This window comes from Naegleria gruberi (assembly GCF_000004985.1).
Source record: "Naegleria gruberi genomic scaffold NAEGRscaffold_1, whole genome shotgun sequence".
In the NCBI taxonomy this organism is placed as follows: domain Eukaryota; phylum Heterolobosea; class Eutetramitea; order Acrasida; family Naegleriidae; genus Naegleria; species Naegleria gruberi.
In genome coordinates, this window is record NW_003163326.1 from 436,470 (window position 1) to 455,760 (window position 19,291).

The window sequence follows — 19,291 nt, forward strand, 5'->3', positions numbered from 1 at the left end:
TTAATAGAACCAAATCTTCATCCAACATTAATAATGAAAGCAAGACACAAGGAAGAAAATTAATAATTTATTTCTCAGTTTTGTAGGAAGAATATTAAATGTAAAAATCCCTTAATCATTGAAGAAGGAGGAAGCTAACAAACAATCAAAAAAATGTCCATCAGACACCACGCAGACCTAATCCTTTGCCGCAAACAACCTGGTATTGCCATAGGCAAACTTTGCAAAAATTGTGATGGAAAATGTGTCATTTGTGATTCCACTGTAAGACCACAAACAAAAGTACACATTTGTGAGGAATGTAACTATGGAAGTTTACAAGGAAAATGTATTATTTGTGGAGGAAAGGGGGTTTCCGATGCCTATTACTGCAAATCTTGTGTTTTACAAGAGAAGGACAGGGATGGATGCCCAAGAGTAATTAATGTCAGTCAAGCTAGAACAGATTTACATTTTGAAAAGAAGAAATATGTACAAGGGTCTAATCTATAGATTAATCGAATCTTCTTGACATTTTAGATTGTGGTGTTGACAGTGTATTATTGGAAGGAGGAATAGTCACCGAAGGAGCATTATTACCAACTACTGTATTTTGTTGTAAAGTGGGTGGATTTGAATTAGTTGCTCCCATTTTCAATGAGTTTATCATTTCTGGAGGAATAAAATCCATTAGTCTTGAATTATTTACCAAATTATAAGCAGCATCATCTTGTAAATCTCTTTCCTGTTGAATAGTATTTCCCATTTTTGCAAGAGTTTCTTTCAACATATTACTAAATTCAACAACCATACTTTGCATTTTCTGTTTTTGTTCTTCAATTTCTCTTTGTTTTAATTCAATAATTTGATCTTTTTCCTTCTTAACTTCATGAAGAGCAACTTTAGCAAGATGTAACTGATCTGCTAAAGAGGTATTCTTTTGCTCACTCGTATTTAATTTTTCAATTAAAGTTTTTTGCAGAGCTTTGTATTGTCTAATCATGTCCGAGGCAATATGAAATCTTTCCATCTTTTCCTTTTCAAAATCTTCATCCAATTGAGATAATTTTGACTTCATTTCCATCTCGGAGGCTCTTGCCTTTTGCGTTTGTTCAGATCTTAATACCATATACCTTTCTAACGTTTCAATGCGTAGTTTTAATTTTTTAATTTCCTCCTTTTGTTCCTGTATTAAGTCAGCATCTGTTTTCTCTCCAGGTTTGCTGTTTTTGTTTCCCTTTTGATTTTTGCTAGGTGTTTTAGAAGACATTGTTTGAAATCAATTTTTTTGAAAGAAGTGATTGAACAATAAAAATAAAGGCGGGAGAGATACCAGGACAGTTTGTAGAGTCAGTTTAAAATTCTGTTACATTTTTGGCGGGAACATAACTACAACAACAAAGAAAAAAAATGACGGAAATACAATCAAAGGGTTCTGAACAGTCTTCAAAGACAATAATGTTCAATGTTTGTAAGAATGAGTACGGAACACCTAAAAACAACTTACAAAAGCTCTATAAAAAACTAAGGATGGAATATAAAACGATAATGTAAGTGATGATGACAATACAATTTCTAAAGAGTCCTGCAAATAGCAATGAAGAGGATTTTAACCTTGAAAAATTAAAACAAGCGGATTTGGTAATATTTTGTGGCCCTAGGTTGAAGTTTACAGAGCAAGAGGTACGTAAATTAATTTGGAATTTTCATACCCAACAATTGTAGTTTGCTGCCATAGGACAATATATTAAAGAGGGAGGAAGCGTGCTATTCCAATTAGGAGAGGGAGGTGAACCAAGATTTGAAACTAATATTAACTATCTTTTAGAAGAATGGGGTGTTTTCATTAATTCCGATACTGTGATCAGAACATCCTTCTTTAAATATTACCATCCAAAGGAAGTTTGTGTACAAAAGGGTGTGCTTAACAGATCAATTAATAGAGAGGCTGGTAAAGGAAACGATCTTGGTAGTGATTTATCAGATCCAAACTCTCACCTTACATTCGTTTATCCATATGGAGCCACTTTAAATGTTGAAAGTCCATCAACTGCCATTCTTGCTTCTGGGCATATTTCATATCCTGTTAATAGACCTGTATGTGCCTTTTATTCCTCCAAAAATGACAAAGGGAGAGTAGCTGTTATTGGAAGTGTTCATTTATTTGATGATAAGTGGCTGGAAAAAGAGGAAAACTCAGTTCTTCAAGATGTAATTTTCAAATGGCTGTTGTTTGGATTTGATTTGAATCAGATTGATGCAACTTCACCAGAAGTTAATGATTATCAATTCCTTCCTGATTCCAAATCACTTTCTGAAAAGGTTAAACCATGTCTACAGGAGAGCGAGGAGCTGCCCATTGATTTTACAGAATTGTTTGTGGACAAGATGTTTAAATTTGATACTGATTTGATACCTGAGGCTGTTAATTTATATGCTCAACTTGGTGTGAAACATTCACCTCTTACTTTGATTCCACCTGCTTTTGAAACTCCATTGCCGAGTTTAAGACCTGCAGTTTATCCTCCTTCACTTCGAGAATTTGCCCCTCCAGAAATTGACCTTTTTGATTTGGATGAACAATTTGCCTCTGAAGATGTTCGTTTGGCTCAACTCACTAACAGATGTACAGATGAGGATGCTGATTATTTTATTCAGAAGGCTGGAGAAATTGTTGGTGTTACCAAATTATTGAAATCTGAATATTCTTTCAGTGCAAAACATATTCTTGAATTAATGTTTAGACAGATAGTGCAATTCAAGAAGGTTAATCCAAGTAATGAAGACATTTTGCCATCACATTTGAGGCACAATAAGGTTCTTCCAAAGTTGGCAAAAAATATTGAAACCATATCAAACCCTGTAACAAATCCTCCAACACCAATTTCTTCTCCACTCAGAGGAGGAAATTTGAGTGATGATGAATATGTAGATTAAAGATGTTAAAACTGTTTTAATATTACACTTATCCAACTTTGTATCTTTATTAATAATTATTGCTATTTTGCTATTTTCGTTTCAAAGCAGAAAAAATTCTTTTTTGGTCTTGTTGGTTATTAATATTTTGGCTTAAGACTCTTTAAAAAAAATGCGTACACCATACATTGGAGGAAACTGGAAGTGCAACGGAACTGTTGAATCAATCAAACAACTTGTCCAAGATTTAAATCAAGGACCTTCAACTGAAGGAAAAGTTGAAGTTATTGTTGCTCCATCATCTATCCACATTGGTCTTGTTCAATCACTTAACTTGAGAAAAGATTGGAAGATCAGTGCTCAAAATATTGTTCAAGAAAAGAACGGTGGAGCCTTTACTGGTGAAATCAGTGCTTCAATGTTGAAGGATTTAGGTATCGATAGTACTCTTCTTGGTCATAGTGAACGTCGACATGTTTTTGGTGAGTCAAACACTGTTATTGCCAAGAAGGTAAAGGTTTCAGAGGAAGTTGGCTTGACAATTATTGGATGTGTTGGTGAAACTTTAGAAGAAAGGGAAAGAGGAGAAACCAATCAAGTCATTACCTCACAATTGAAGGATTTCAATGTTACTAATTGGGACAAGTTTGTTATTGCTTATGAACCTGTATGGGCCATCGGAACTGGTAAAACAGCCTCTCCTCAACAAGCACAAGAAGCTCACAAGGTTTTGAGAGATTGGTTGGCTGATAATGTAAATTCCGAAGTTGCTCAAAAAGTCAGAATTATCTATGGTGGTAGTGTAAATAGTGCCAACTCTGATGAACTTATTAAGCAACCAGATATTGATGGATTCCTTGTTGGTGGTGCATCCCTCAAGAGCAAGGACTTCTTGTCAATTGTTAATTCTGGTTTGAAAAGTGTCGAATGACTCAATTTAAGACAAAGTAAATTGTAATTTAAATTTTATTTACAATAGCTTCACATAATTTTTCATATTCAGAGCTGGTAGTTAAGGTTATTAGAATAATAACAAATAATGCTCTACTTACTTATTTTTGTGTTTAAACATGTTGAGGAAATTGAATCTGTAATCTTTGTTTTCCTTTAGGATAGTACTTAGTACACCAACATCACAAAGGAGGGTTGCAATAAGGAGAGCATAGCCAATTGTTTCTCCTTCAACAAAACATTCTAATAAATGCTCTAGATCATTTTTCAAATCTGTTGTAATATATAATAGGTTTTGAGTGGTTGTAAAATATTCATGATTCAATAAGTGTTCGTTTTGTTTGGTATCTAACATATTGTTGACGGCTGACTTGTTGGCTCTTGGAATGTTGAAGGATTTGTGAATTTTGGAGAACATTTCCTCCCATGAGGGAGAATCTTCAATAAGTGTGGATGGGAATTTACCAGACTTGAGTTTCTCTCCATCTTGTAACCATTTCTTCAAAGATACAGTCTTTATGGATCTCTCCAATTGGAGTAAGGCAAATAGATCACAACTTGTCATTAGTTCTCTCATCTGTATGGAAATGATACTTTCTACAATTGGATTATCTTCTTTCTCGGACATTTCAGTATTATCTTCAGCCTTTTTCTCCTCTTCTATTAAATTAATGAAACGCAAAATGTCATTTGCTAATTCAAACTCTAATTGTGAGAGAGTAATGGTCAAGACTTGATATGAAAACTTCAAAACTTGATCAATACCTTCGGTGTGTTGTAATATTTTCAACATGTTAGCAGCTGAGTGTACGGATTTTTTATGGATGAAACTCTCAAACATAGCTAGAGGAGACTGTGGCAAACATTTGAAAATCTTGTCCCAATGTACAATATCTGTTTTTCTCAAACAATTAACAACAATATCTAAAAGTGTTATTAATAATTTGTAATAAAGCTTACCATTAAATTGTGAAAAGTGGTGCAAGAAATTTACAACTTTCTGGAGGGAATCCCTCATATCTACTTTTACAAATTTGTGGTCCTCTTGTAATTTTTCAATTGATAAATAACTAGAGCTATCTGTACTTCCCAAAGCACAATGTAGCATCCATTCCAAATTAGCAGTGAAGGAGGCCATTGGAGAATTTTGAAAGGCAGGTAAATTCTTGGTAAATGAAACCAACTTTTCATGATCCTCTTCCGAAGACTCAATCAAAAATCCTAATAAGAGGCCATGTATATAGGGGTACATTTTTGGTTGCATTTCATAATGAGGAAACCCCAGAGGATTTTCAAGAAACAAAATTTCACGACCACTAAATCTATGAGGAGAAAGATCTGAAATTTTGGTGGAAGACTTCTTCTTTTCTATAGGAGCACAAATTCTTTGTTTAACACTTTCTGATATTTGTAAAAAAACTCCAAACTCTTTTAACATTCCAATTGGCACACCCTCTGTATCGAAAGGGATTATATTTTTGACCTTGACATGGTTTAATTTTGGTAATTGTGAAAGATCTACAATTGATAAATCAGTTCCTCCTCTGCTCATTTTTCCATTAAAGGTAAAATAAACCATATTATCACCAAACGATTTTTCTGTGTCAATCCAAATACCGTCAACTCCCCTCTCTAAGATGAGTTCCATTCTTGAACCATGTAATCTGAAGGCGCCAATATCTCCATTCGTGTGTAAAAATATTAATCTGGTTGATGAGAGTAATTTAGTATTTTCAGAGGAATTGATACTACACCTAGAATGGCAAGAAACACTAATCATAGACTTTGGAGGTATTGAATGAAATTTAGACATGTCTATCACTTCAAGCTTTGTTAATGATACAGAAATACTATTATTATTACCATAGTCAATTGGGCATGTATAAATGTGTAGTGTCATTGATTCATCGTACATAAAAATCAAATGTACTAATTTCATTTGATTTTCTGTAATTCTTAACAATACAGATGTAGTATCAATAAAAAGAATATTTGAATTTGTAATTATACGCTTCTCTAATCTTGTTGTATCACTCAAGTGATGTTTTGGGTAGAGAAGTAATTCACTTTCACCAAGGTCATTTCTAGAAACAATTGCCAATACAATATTATCAATCCAAACCATTCCAATACAATTAATACAATACTCTTGTTCAAGATTTCCAAACATTCTCCACTTTTTAACATTTCCAGAATAAATTATACATCCTTTTCTTCCAGATAATGCTAAAGAATTACCATCAGGACTTGTAGCAACATTTTCTATAGGATAATTGAAACCAAGATAGGAACGAGGTATTTCAAGAGGTTCCCAGTCAGCATTTACAAAATCAGTTCCAGAAGACATGTGAAATCTCAGTAATTTTTCGCTTGTTTGAAGTACAACCTTAGAATTTTTACTTTGTGCAAAATTATTGGATAGAATACTCTTACAAAAAGTAAAATCAGCAAGGGTACTAGTACCATTAGAAACAGCAACGAGATGGCACCCGTCACTATTCCAAACAAGTGATCTGACACCAGATCCGAACGGTTCAATAAGCTTGTTTTTAGAAACATGTGTCTGATTGGTTTGAGACAGAATACTACATGGTTCAATTCAATTGGTAAAAAAGTACTCACCTTTGCATTTCCTTTTCTGAAAATTGGGGTAAAGTTGTCATTATACAAATACCTGAAATGTGAAAAACAGCAAATCCCCTCTTACTGAATCCCACAGCTACCACTAAGCCATCATGGGGGCTGAAACATATGGATGCAACTGATCCAAGTTCTTTTCGTGTAGAAAAATACAGTTGTTAACATGATAGATTCATTACTAACCTTCATAGGTGAATCCTCTGTAGGCTAAAGAGAGACGAGATCTTTCAGTCAATTGATTGTTTTTTGCAATTTCAAAGAGAATAACCTGACTATTTTTACATCCAACAGCCAATAGATTATTTGCCTTATTAAATTGAACGCATACAGCCTCAAGATTTTCAATAACTCGAAGAGTTCTAAGATTTTGTAAATCCATTGTCTTTTCTGAAATAATTATTAAAACTGCACCCAATTCTAACACAATAGCAAAAATATTATTATTGGTATTATAACTAAGGCTTTTGATAGACTTGATGAGAGAAATTCAACTCAAAATGTTATGAGAAACCTACAAGTAATCTGTCATCTTGCTCCACTAGTTTTTTTGATGTTGATGATAATTGTTGTAAAATAAAATCCGAGCCAATGTATTGGGAAAAGTTTTTTGATTTGCTCTTTTCAAATTCAGTTTTTGTAAAAAGTAAACCTCCAGTATTTGTTCCAATTATAATTCCAGTTTTTTTGTCTGATGCACATATCCCACCAATATTTCCATATTCACATTCCAACTCGGCATACTCGGAAATGTTTAATTTCTCATGAAAAGATGATGTATTATTTGTTCTTTGTTTGATATATTCTTGTTCATAGGAAGATCCAGATTGAACGGAATGTAGTTGATATCCACTTATTTTAAAAACAAGTACTGAATTATTTGAAAGAGATACGATGAGTAGGGAATAGGAAGGGAATATCTTCCACAAAATATCGGCTTTTGGTAAATATTTTACCTTTGCTCTATATTCTAAATGGTAACCATCCTATTTTCATTAAAATTGAATCACCATTTGCAAATAATTACCTGTTCAATTGTCCAAATAGAAATGTGTTTAGATGTTGCTACTGCCAACAAGGGTAAATTTTCGTTAAAAGCAACCCCACATATTTCCTCGTTTTCATCTATCCTGTCCACACATTTGATTGTGTTAACCCAACCAACAGGAAAGTGTACCATTTTTTTGATGATTTTTCATCACTTTCAAGAATGGTCCAAAAAACTGTGAGCTCATCCTACCTATAATTGATTTAAAAAATTCGCGGTCTACAGGATTCGAACCTGTGCGGGTCGCCCCAATTGATTTCTAGTCAATCACCTTAACCACTCGGTCAAGACCGCTTCATGATGGCAAACAAACTAAAATTAATTGGTGAAAGGTATGAATTTTTACTTTTAATCGATTGACAGATTCAAGTCCCTTCTCCAGTGTAGGGGAAGTTTGCATTGTGTAATGAGTGCTAAATATTTGATTTTCTCTTTGCCTGAAATCATATTCTGTGAAAAACAATAATCAATAAATGAAACCAGTTTGGTGTTGATGAGTTGGTGAACAATTTGATGGGCCAGTTTTTCAGAGCCATTTAGTGGTGGGTAAATTTCAAACCAAGGAAGTACGGATTCTGATATAATTGAAATACATTGTCTTACATATTCATCCACTAGACCAATGTCTTGTACTATTGAAGGGAATTTGAAATTATGTACAGTATTACATAATCTCTCAGTGATGGTCTCCATTATTTTTTTGTCTTCATTTGTGTTGGTAGGACTGGATAGTAAATACACTTTGTACTCTTTTACTATTTCTATAGCATTTCTGGTTTGAGTAAAGTCCATAGGATTGTAAATTTTAGATAAAGTATGCTGTATAAAAGGAAAGATGGTTTTTCTAATAATTTCTGGTAAAATTGTTTCCTCATCAATCTCATTGTTTTCACCGTAGTTAAAGAGCGTTTTCCAAAATTCAAATACTGAAAATGATGTACATAGTAATGGGCTAACAGACCAGGAAGGTAATTGGCCCTCAATATTTTTCATTTCACCAAAACTGATAGGGGAACCAGTAGTAAACAATTCATATCTTGAAAAGATTGAAAACATTTTTTGTAAACAAAGGCTGCAATATGTATCCCTATATAGGGAAGGATATTTGGATTTCCAACCCTCAAACCGAGTTTTCAGTAAAGTTAAACTATAATAATCCTCATCCACATCGTTGAAAACAGTTTTCATTTTTTCAACTAGTATTGCCACTTCCTGTAAAAATCTATCGTAGGTTATTTCTACTGTTCCATCTCCGCCAAAAGAAGCTGCACGCTCATATTGATCTTCTCTGTAAGCTGTTATGAAAGAAGCATGTCCATGAAACGACTTTTCAAATAACTGTCTGTAATATCGCTCTTGTATGTCCAATATTTGAGATTCTATTATTTCAATCTCAGGAAGTTTTGTATCTAAAAGGTCCGATAAGTTGTCGGTAAATCTTCCCATTTCTTGGAAGTACTCATATTGTTCCTTGTATTGGTCTATATCTTCATTTAATTGAGAAAGATTCTTGGCGCAATGTTCGATATCGGTATTGGTATCTAAAACAACCTTCATACAGCCAGAATGAGAAATTTCAAGTTCTTTCATTCGTTCCAATAATTGCTTTTCTACAATTTCAAAAGATTCTATAAGCTTGGTATCATTCTTTGAATCAAATCTATTAATGGATTCCTCTAACATTCTACTTTCTTCAATCTTTAGCATTGCTTCTTTTTCTACTTCTTCACTCGATTTGAATAAATTATTTTGTGTAAAAATTGTGGAAGAGTTTTCTGGAAGATACAAGCCTGCATTTCTCATTTGTTTCATTTCAAAATCAGTGATTTCTTTGTTTTTTTCTTCATCTTCAATAGATTCGGTATCATCCATCTCAATTTCTCCATATGATTCTTTTTGATCTCCCTTATTCCTATCATCGTTAGGTTTTCCAAACATAATTTTTGATTCCTTCCAAGATTCGAACACTTCTTCATCCCTGTTAATAATTTCATCTATATTATCTTCAAAATCATCATCTCTCACCAATCTTCCCTCATCTAGATTTTTATGTAAAACAATGTCTCCATTTTTCATAACTATTGAATAATTACTGTTGTTGGAAAATCCTAAACCGGGTTTATCCGGCATGTATTCAAGAGGTATGTATTCCTCAGATTCTGAAACTGTACTATTTTCTTGATTATTTCCTTCCCTAATTTTTTTTCTTTTCATCTTGATAGCCTGAATTGTAATATCGTCTGGTATTTCTGTTTGATCTTGATTAGTCATGACATCGTCGACAGTTAAATCCTCATCATTAACATGTACCACTACTGTGGTAACTGTTGGCTCATGAATTATAGGGGTTTCCTGTACATTTCGTTTCCTTTTTTTAAGATCTGAAGTTGAAAATGTTGCATTTTGTTTAGTATTCCTCTTTTCTCTCGGTTGAAATTTCAAAGTTGAGTCTTCTTGCTGTTTATAATTTTCTTGAAGTATTTGCTCATTGTGCATTGATCCATACAATTCAAGAAAATCTATGGTAGTAGTATTGGATTTTTTCGTACTAGATGAAGTAACAGAAACTATTGCTTGCTTCTCCGATAATAAATCGCTAATAGCCCGTTGGTCATTTTCATTTATAACGACACTGCTTTCATCCAACACTGTATTATTGGCACCTTCTTTGCCCCGTTGATTGGAGGAACTCTTCGCAACCCTTTTTTTAATCATTTTTTTTGTTGGTTGAACGTGTTTTTACTTAAAAAATTATATTCATCAAGTTTTATTGGACACTACTTGATAATTATCACAACTAGGATGGATACAACAGTACAACAAGATGTTGCTTCCATAATAGCAGCTTCAAATTGTAGTGGTGTTGGAGGTAATGTACAACAAGTAGGATCATCCTCAAACAAACCCAAGACCAGAAGAGGAAGACCACCAAAGGCACAACAGAAAACAGCTTCCGTTGTATCCTCAAGTCACCTACACAATGTTTTAGAATTTAAACAAACATATTCAAGATTGCTCCGAAAACAACAAGAAATTATGGAACAAAAAAGACCAAAATCTCTATTGGATACCAGTTTAATGTCGATCAATGATTTAATGAATGACCTCAGTGATGACGAAGAAGATATTAGCAGTGGAACAAATCAACAACCTGTTGCAGGTAGTGAAAATTTTAATAATTTAATGGAAGAGGATGAATTGGAAGATATGATGTCAACAACAGCCACACGAACAAATAATAATAATTTATTGATAATACCTCCAGAAAAACAATCACTTAGGGATTTGCTTCAATTCAAAGATTTAGCTATCAAAAAACCAGAGCAAATAATAGAGGAAGCAATACGAAAAGAATTAAAACGAACCAGAGGAATGGAGGATGAAATAGATATGGATGTACCAAATGATGTAAGAAAAGTAATTGATTTTTCTAGAATACCCAAATTTACAACAATTCTGGAAGAGATGGGAGAAAGTACCGAAGGAACTAGCCAACAATGTGTCTATAGTATTACAGAAGAAGCTAAAGTAGAGAATGGGTATTTTTTACCAAAGAGGAACGAAAACTTTATTGCACCTACAGAAGAAGCTAATTATTTTGGAAAATACCACAAAGAGAAGAATGAAAAAGTACCATTGGATGAAGTAGTTCTACAAGTGGCCATTTATCACCCTATTAGAAATACTAAAGTTCAAGAGTTTATGGTTCTGGGAAGCCAAAAACTTACAGAACTAAGGGATTGTATAGATTGTATATCTAATACTGTTTTTGGAGATGTCAATAATTATTTCACATCATCAGCCTATTTATTTATTGAGAATATATTTTACAATGATAGAAGAATTGCAAATAATATTGATTACAGTGAAAATATTATTGAGTGGATGAAAACTTTTGAAGATGGCTCCACATCAAAAGCACATGTATTTTCCTCATTGAAAATGGAGGATGTTTCTTTTTATGATTTATCAATAAGGTTAAACGAGCCTTATATTTATTGTCATCATGGAAACTGTATGCATTATATTGTTTTTACAGAGATGAGAATATTTAACGAGAAGAAAGATGTTAATAACCTATATGCCTACCCTGTCAGATGTTTCCAGGCAAAGCCAAAGAGAAGGAAATGTGGTGTATGTGAAATTTATCAAGCCAAATGGGTAACATTTAGAGACAAGTTCACATCAGATGATCCCTCATTCTTTTGTGATTCATGTTACAGACAATTTCACTATGACCATGATGGTACACTATTATATAATGATTTTAATGTATTTAAATATTATTGCGAGTAAAATTTATTAAATAATTTCTTAATTAAAAAATGAAGCAACAAGATGAAACAAACATCACACCACCACGAGAAACTAGAGAAATCACTACTCGGATAGAACAATTATCTAATCAAATATTGAAAGAGAAAAAAATATGTAATTTTGAAGACTTGAAAAAACAATATCAGTCCCTTCCTAGACTTTCTAAAAAACAGTTTGAACAATTACCAAAAGAACAACGACAAGAATATATTAAAGTGTTGGAAACCATTACTAGCAAACTTTCTGCTAACATTTTATCTATTAATCAAGACATTGAATTTTTATTAAAGGAGAGTCAACATTCAAATCAAGATTTATCATTTATCACATTACAAGCCATGCAAATTGCGATTGATAAGAGAAAATTGATTGAAAGGGAAAGATTTGATAAAATTAGATCAGAATTGGAGCTGAAAAAACCTTTGGATGTGCTTTTTAAACGAATTAATTTCAAATTGAAATGCTATAAAATGGAGAAAGATTTTTTATTAATGGAGATGGAAAAGAAACATTTCAAAGAAAATCAAATGAAAAAATTTGAAGTAATTCCTTTCATATCGAATAATTTTTCTACTTATGTGTGGATTAAAATGATTGTTTTTTTGAAATATTATGACGATGATTGGTTAGACCTTTGTGATACTCGAATTTTATTAGAAAATGGGAATTACTTGAGTGAGGCAAATTGCGTTTTCATAAATTACAAACTCGAGGAATGTCTACTATTCTTAATATGCAATGGAAATGAAAAGGAATATGGAAATATTAAAAGAAGCGAATATGGAATAGATATGGAAATGGAAGGTTTGAGAAAAAAAACAGCAGAACAAGAAAATAGAATCTCTCTATTTAATAAGAATTTACAAGATAATTGGAGCAGTTTAACTGACTTGGAAAAAATTAAATTATACTTAAGAGAGAACGCTAGACAAGATTATGCTGAAATTTTAAAGAAAGCCAAAATTCTGGGATTGGAAGATGAGGAAATAATTGAGCTATTCATTGAAAAAGGGTACGAGCTTTTTTTACCCTCATTCAAGCCTGAAACATTCAGATCAAATATTCCTTTTGCTACTCTGGATCCCATTCTTGAAAATGGATTCCACAATCAAAGTTTGAAATTAGCAAAGAAATGGAACGTTCCAGAGGTAATTATTACTGAGCTGTACAAAAATAAGGCAGACATGGAAAAGAGTATTGTGCATTTATTAGATATATCACACTTTAAGGTTATGTTCTATTCTGAATTGAATATTGAAAGAAGCATGGGATCAACAATTCTAACCCCACTACCAAAATTGTAAAGTCTAAATAGTCATAGAAATGGAGCATTTTGAACAATTCAAACCAGAGAGTGTCTTACTCAACTCTTGAGTCTTTTCAGCAGTTTTTTCGAACTTTACCTCCAAAGCGCTTGCCATTCCATCCTCCTCTGCCAGTCTCTCTCGTATTACCAACAATTTGGATTTTTCCTCCAAGAAGGATGAGACCACATTTTGTGATACTTGATCTGAAAAGTTTGCTTCTACCAACAAGGAATAGTCAATATTCATATCTTGCTCAGTGCGAGCAGCCACTTTTTCTGCACATTGTCTTAACTCTCCTGATAGCAGATCTAATTCCATCTTTTTTTGCTCAATCAGGTCAGCCTTGGAAGAAAGCACAACATCAAAGTCTGCCTCTTCTTTTTCCATGCAAGAGATAGAGCTGGATAACCTTTCTAATTCCTCAATTGGTTCAAATTTCTTTTTCAATTCTTCCCTTCTTTTCAATTCTGTGAACTTCTTCTTTAAAGTTTCTACTTGCTTGATGACATTTCCCAAAGAATTCTCCTTGATCTTTGCTGCAAACCTAATATTGATTTCATAAATTTTTGTTGCCACTTCTCCTCTAATACCCTCTACTTCTCCTTTTCTTTGCTCTAGTTGATTTTGCATATGTCTGAGTCTCTTTTCCGAGTTATCTACAAATACAGAATTACTTACCAGCTTTGATTCCTTCAATAAGAGTTTGACATCATTATTTTGTTGTCTTGTTCCATCCAAATTTACATCAAATTGGAAGATTGATTCACACAAGGCTTGATTCCTTTTCTCCAATTCGTCCATCTCTATCAATACTCTCTCTTTAGCTCTTGAGGATTCATGATGATTACATCTTTCTTGTTCTATCTTTTCCTCTTCTCTTTTATTTAGGCTTTCCAGCTCTTGTATTTGTTGTATGATATGTTCCATTTTGATGTTATTGAGGTTGACTAAAGTTGTTTTTTTTTGATTTATTTTTAAATTGTTTGAGGCAATTTATTCGAAGGCTTTAAATGATGATTATATTTTGAATTTCATATTTGATAAATTTGGTTACGGAAAGAGCAATTTCTGAATACACATAGCTTGGATAAACCTTTTCGAAATTTACAACTATTAGAGTTTCATTATTTTCCCTCTTCAACTCAATATTGAATCCTACTGTACTAGCACTCAAGGTTGATTGCACTAAATCTACATACTTGATGAGAGATTGAGCAAGATTTTGGTTACTGATATCAAGTACTTCGAAATTCATTGGAATTATCAACTTTTTAGTGAACGGATTATAGTTATAATTATTAGTTGATTTTTCTTGTGGAGATTGTTGGTATTGTTCATTCTTTAGTGTGACTGGATTAAAGGAGGCCAGCAAAGACATCAATGAACCGGCGCTATTAGTATTTGTTTTTGTCATGTTTGTGATGGCTGCTGCAGAACTAGCAACACTTTTACCAATTTCTAGTCCAACATGAACAAGTAAACTAGGAAGCCAAAAGAATGGCAAATTCTTGTCCTTGAATCGTAATACTTGGGCTTCAATAGCTAATTCTAAAGAATTGGAAAGAGCTGATTTAGAAATAAATTGACCATTGTGCATTAGATCAATATCTTCGACCCATAAAAGAAATCCTTCAAAAAATCTAATTATATGGCTTACTGGATCAAAATTGACTTGCTCTGATTTCCAATCATTCACATAATTGAAAGTGGCTGTAAAATTATCCAAATTACATTTACAGAAAATATAACTATAAACAGTAGTGACATCATCAGCACCAACTTGGAAATCTTCACATTTCTTTTCCAATTCAGGAGTCCACCATGCTTCCTTTGAAAGGTTTTGCAACTTATCCAAATCAAAAACTTCATTTGTAGCTGTATAGTTGATATATGCTTCTCTTCTTTTGTGAGCTCTTCTGTATTTTTTAATTGTTTTGATTGTACTAGATCTAACTTTGGATAATGTTTCTATTTTAGCTATTACAGACTTGGCATGTTTGATTTGATCCAATATTTTGATGGTTTGTTCGTAGGGAACATCACTAAAATTACCTTCATAAAATAATGGATTCATATCGGATGGAGGAAGTGGCACATATTCTGGAGGTATTCCAAACATTTCAGTGGTGCTACCTTGGAGAGATCTTATTCTTTGATTCATTAATAAATCTCTATCACGATAGTGATAATTATATAATTCAAAAACTGTTGAAAACTTTACCATGATTATAAAAAAAATTAAAATAATAAAACATACTAGTTTCTCATGAACAATATTGGACGTGAGGTTTTTGCAAAGTGGATAAAATTCCTTTTCAATCTCTATGAGTAATTGTTCATTTTGATTGTCACTTGCCGATCCTAAAGCAGGAGAAAAAACATCTCTCATGAAAAAATCCCATATAATCTTATCGCTTAAAAACATAATAAAGCTCTTAATATCATCAATAGCATGATAAATCAGTGTAGCTTGATATTTTCTAATTGATGCCTTTGCTGAGCTTGAATTATTTGCAAAGTAGTAGGTTCCACAAAAAATGCTAATGAAAAATGAAATAAAATTAGATATGAATTTGAAGTTTGGGTCTGAGGTTGAGGAAGAAATATCAGAAAAAGTACCAGTTAACAATTGACCGACTATTGCAGTAAAATTATTTCTGACTATATCAAATTGTTTCCTTGGGTTTGAGGAACCCAATAATTCCAGTTTTGAAGATGATTTGCTCATAAACTTCTTGGCCAGAGCATGTCTTTCTTTTCTCCAATCCTCTTTGTACATTACAATATATTGAGTCCATTTCAAGTCAGAAGCAGGCTTTACACACTCGGGATCATACATACTCATGGCTAATTCGTCCATATGACCCATATTTTCATATAATTTGATAGATTCTTGTATTTGTGATTCTAACATGTGCAAATTGGTGAGATGTACGTTTTTACATGTTCCCTTGTAATATGTACAACCTTCTACTTTACTATCCCCATACCAAAATCCTTCTAGGATATCTCCATTAGGTAAGTATAGTTTGCCCTTTCCTTTTCTTTGACCTTTTTTATACATTCCTTGGAAATAAGTACCATCCTTATAGTGATAGGTACCAAAGTAATGATACATATCATGTTTCCAACCGCCACAATATCTTTCTCCTATACTAGGGTAAATTTCAACTCCAAATCCATACTTTTGATTATGTTTAAACGATCCAAAATATTTTGTGTTTGTCACACTACAATACAATTCTCCTTCTTGGGTTCTTTCAAAATCTATTTTAATAGTCAATAAATAAATGAAATATGTAACATACCATCCAATGTCAGCATAGTTTTTCCTACACTTTTTGTTTTAAGTCTGACGTATCCCCAATATTCCATTTCTTCACCATCATATGAAATTTTCCATGGAATCTCTCCGGATGGTACATCATTTTTCCACTGTCCAATTGCAATAGTGTCAGGTTTTTTTAGTGTTGAAGATGGGAAAATCATTTTGCCAAAGCCATGTTTTTTTCCTCTATCAAAATCACCTTCATAAATTGTCTTGTTAGGATAAAGTAATTCACCTCTACCATGTAATTCATTAGTGGAAGGCAAGACTGTTCCGACATAACGAAACTCTTTTCCTTCTTCATCTGTAAACTTGAATGATTTGTAAATTGGAACTTCATTATCAACAATGTTTGTTATCGAGTTCAAAATCTTAGACTTGCTGATAGACTTAGTAAGAGGTGGCTTTTTTACTTCAGTCTTGTCAGAGTTTGAATCAACACTAACAGTTCGTTTGTGTCTTACAGGTGTTTTTACAGTTTCTATGGCTTTAGCTGGCTCGTTATAGGCAGATCCATGTATTTTTGTTGTCATACCAGTGTTTGTTTCAATATTGTAAACAGTTTCATCTAAACTCATTCTTCTATCAACTTCAGAGTTTGATGCTGGAATTATTACTGATGATGTCGGTTCAATGAATTGATCCAACATTGAAGCTAAACTTCTTGCGCTCATAGGAGTTCCTGGCGTAGGTTTTGGAATAATTTGATGAAGATTAATGGTCAAATCGCCATTTGCTCTAATAGATTTCCTAAAAGGAGGAATACGAAGAGAGGAAGGAGAATCGTCTTGTTGATCCTCTTGTTCACCAAAATTTGTTGTAGCAAGTTTCATTGCATGTTTTGTAGCTGTTGTAGAAGTTAGGGAATCTCTTCTATTTGTTCGTGGAGTGGTTACTTCCTCTTCTTCATCACTTTCCGAATCAAAATAATTAATAGATTCCAAAGTACTAATTGTGTTTGTTGTATCATTCAAGTTTTGCTCATTCGGTATTGAATCAATAAGAGAAGAAAGAGAATTATGTCTATGATGATGTGATGATAAGTGTAACATAGTAGATCCTCTTTCTGTTAGTAGAATATGAGAAGCTGCTGATGGAGAATCCTTGTTGAGTGCAAGTGAAATTCTTCGTTTTAGATCGTTTGGTGTTGGTGAATCCAAATTGGGTCCAATAATTGGGCTAATAATTCCTGTCGGAGAAGCTAACCGTGAAGGTGTTGTTGTGGAAGTGAGTGCCGAAGAGTCAATATCATTATGTGATGTGTTATTATACAACCTTGTAGAAGGAGAGGTAGATGCTATTGTATTGAGTGGGGTAGGTGTATTAGGAACAGAGCTGGATGAGTCATTTAAATTAAAACTCTGTTCTTTTTTAGCATCGGAAGAAGAGCTAAAAAACCGTTTAAACATTTTTTTAATTATTTAATCTATTATTATTATTAATACTTGGCGAGAGAATGATTGAGTGTTATTTCACTTTCAAATAAAATAATTCATTACAAAGATTGGTTAAATTCTCTCCATTGTCAAAATCTTTGAAATCTTTAATAACGTCCAACACATTCCAAACATTATGATAAACAAAGTCACAATATTCTGGTATTAAAAACCAATTTTCCGTTTTCAACCTTGTCTGATTGATAATTAACAGTGTTTGATGTTCTCCTTTGCGCCAAAAATTTCCCTCCCTTTTTCTATTTAAAAATAATTTCTAAATAAAATGCCAAAACCTAAAAGCTCAACTGCCCTTACTCAACTTAACGTTCTTGATGAAGTTAAGGAAGAGAAGGCCATCGATCGGATTTTAAAAATTATTGATAATGCACCTAGTTTAGGATACATAAACAAAACGCAATTCTATACAATGGTTCACTTTTTGGAAAAGGAAGCTTCTGTAAAGGATAAGCAGCTAAAACTAAAAGTGGAGGAAACAAAAGCATGCAGAGAAATAATACAAAAATTAAAGAACAATTTAAAACAAAATGAAACTGACATTAAAATGATTAATAATAACAGATCGAGGATTCAAATTGCGATAGAAATGTTAAAAGTAAAAACAGAAGAAATACGGAGGGAAAGCGACGTTGTCATGGAATCAATTCTTGATTATCGTAGAGTAAGTGTTTGAATATCAAACAGTATGACAAAAGCAAATATTAGAATATTTTGGATTTGGAAAACTATTCAAAACAACAAGCAGAATTTATCAAGGAAACTCAAAAAGAGACTAAAAATTATATTAAAACCAATCAAGAACTTGATCAAATTAAGAATACAGCACTAAAGGAACGATTCATCAAGGCAGTAAGTTGAATTATTTTCTCTAACCTAATTGTTTCAAAGAATGAAAAGGAAAAGTCCCTCAACAGATTTCTAAGACATATCACAATAGTGAGAAAGAACCTAACGCATGACCCTTATCAATTCTTTGGCTCCGATCAATCGGAAAGAGATGACATTGTTTTTGGTAATAATTTTGGAGCTAATGCAAAGGAAAAATTCAAGAGAAGGAATTCTGTCTATTGATCAATATTATATTCTTCAAATTATAGACCAACTTCACTCTTCAATGTGATTTGTAATTGAAATTAAAGAACGAGATACTCTACAACTCAGGTTTTAATTTTTCATAAGGTTGGAATACGAAGAAAAGCAATTCTTTTTTCAGAACTTGTAAAGTCAGGCAATTCCCGCCAGTTCTTGTTTATTAATTCTAAAAAAAAATTTCCAACAACACAATTTGCACCTGCCTGGCTGGTAAACTATCAACCAATTTGTTATTAAACAAGAGGAGGAAAATTCATCAACA

General features: G+C 32.8%; 9 protein-coding genes and 1 non-coding gene across 10 annotated transcripts; 5 read left to right on the forward strand and 5 right to left on the reverse strand.

The window, feature by feature from the left end:
* Nucleotides 1-153: 153 nt before the first annotated feature.
* NAEGRDRAFT_60125 (uncharacterized protein) lies at nucleotides 154-492 on the forward strand (the record flags this gene model as incomplete). Its single annotated transcript, XM_002683049.1, has 1 exon — nucleotides 154-492. One exon carries the CDS (start codon nucleotides 154-156, stop codon nucleotides 490-492), a length of 339 nt encoding a protein of 112 aa, XP_002683095.1.
* Nucleotide 493: 1 nt separating this feature from the next.
* Nucleotides 494-1,249, reverse strand: NAEGRDRAFT_45024 (uncharacterized protein; the record flags this gene model as incomplete). The annotated part of the gene is made up of 1 exon (XM_002683391.1): nucleotides 494-1,249. The coding sequence occupies one exon, from the start codon at nucleotides 1,247-1,249 to the stop codon at nucleotides 494-496; it is 756 nt and encodes a 251-aa protein (XP_002683437.1).
* A 140-nt stretch (nucleotides 1,250-1,389) lies between these two features.
* NAEGRDRAFT_77715 (uncharacterized protein) lies at nucleotides 1,390-2,942 on the forward strand (the record flags this gene model as incomplete). Its single annotated transcript, XM_002683050.1, has 3 exons — nucleotides 1,390-1,529; nucleotides 1,575-1,662; nucleotides 1,705-2,942. The coding sequence occupies 3 exons, from the start codon at nucleotides 1,390-1,392 to the stop codon at nucleotides 2,914-2,916; spliced, it is 1,440 nt and encodes a 479-aa protein (XP_002683096.1). The 3' UTR covers nucleotides 2,917-2,942.
* A 125-nt stretch (nucleotides 2,943-3,067) lies between these two features.
* NAEGRDRAFT_29287 (uncharacterized protein) lies at nucleotides 3,068-3,826 on the forward strand (the record flags this gene model as incomplete). Its single annotated transcript, XM_002683051.1, has 1 exon — nucleotides 3,068-3,826. One exon carries the CDS (start codon nucleotides 3,068-3,070, stop codon nucleotides 3,824-3,826), a length of 759 nt encoding a protein of 252 aa, XP_002683097.1.
* A 117-nt stretch (nucleotides 3,827-3,943) lies between these two features.
* On the reverse strand, nucleotides 3,944-10,246 carry NAEGRDRAFT_77716 (WD40 domain-containing protein; the record flags this gene model as incomplete). The annotated part of the gene is made up of 5 exons (XM_002683392.1): nucleotides 3,944-6,431; nucleotides 6,469-6,619; nucleotides 6,670-6,958; nucleotides 7,002-7,469; nucleotides 8,288-10,246. The coding sequence occupies 5 exons, from the start codon at nucleotides 10,244-10,246 to the stop codon at nucleotides 3,944-3,946; spliced, it is 5,355 nt and encodes a 1,784-aa protein (XP_002683438.1).
* NAEGRDRAFT_t10 lies at nucleotides 7,745-7,825 on the reverse strand. Its single transcript has one exon. It is a non-coding gene; the product is annotated as a tRNA-Ser (tRNA).
* Nucleotides 10,247-10,333: 87 nt separating the features above from the next.
* NAEGRDRAFT_61253 (uncharacterized protein) lies at nucleotides 10,334-11,827 on the forward strand (the record flags this gene model as incomplete). Its single annotated transcript, XM_002683052.1, has 1 exon — nucleotides 10,334-11,827. One exon carries the CDS (start codon nucleotides 10,334-10,336, stop codon nucleotides 11,825-11,827), a length of 1,494 nt encoding a protein of 497 aa, XP_002683098.1.
* Nucleotides 11,828-13,155: 1,328 nt separating this feature from the next.
* NAEGRDRAFT_45029 (uncharacterized protein) lies at nucleotides 13,156-14,082 on the reverse strand (the record flags this gene model as incomplete). Its single annotated transcript, XM_002683393.1, has 1 exon — nucleotides 13,156-14,082. The coding sequence occupies one exon, from the start codon at nucleotides 14,080-14,082 to the stop codon at nucleotides 13,156-13,158; it is 927 nt and encodes a 308-aa protein (XP_002683439.1).
* A 49-nt stretch (nucleotides 14,083-14,131) lies between these two features.
* NAEGRDRAFT_77717 (uncharacterized protein) lies at nucleotides 14,132-17,892 on the reverse strand (the record flags this gene model as incomplete). Its single annotated transcript, XM_002683394.1, has 3 exons — nucleotides 14,132-15,370; nucleotides 15,413-16,422; nucleotides 16,464-17,892. 3 exons carry the CDS (start codon nucleotides 17,890-17,892, stop codon nucleotides 14,162-14,164), a joined length of 3,648 nt encoding a protein of 1,215 aa, XP_002683440.1. The 3' UTR covers nucleotides 14,132-14,161.
* Nucleotides 17,893-18,202: 310 nt separating this feature from the next.
* NAEGRDRAFT_61256 (uncharacterized protein) lies at nucleotides 18,203-19,008 on the forward strand (the record flags this gene model as incomplete). Its single annotated transcript, XM_002683053.1, has 3 exons — nucleotides 18,203-18,598; nucleotides 18,643-18,786; nucleotides 18,826-19,008. The coding sequence occupies 3 exons, from the start codon at nucleotides 18,203-18,205 to the stop codon at nucleotides 19,006-19,008; spliced, it is 723 nt and encodes a 240-aa protein (XP_002683099.1).
* Nucleotides 19,009-19,291: the final 283 nt, after the last annotated feature.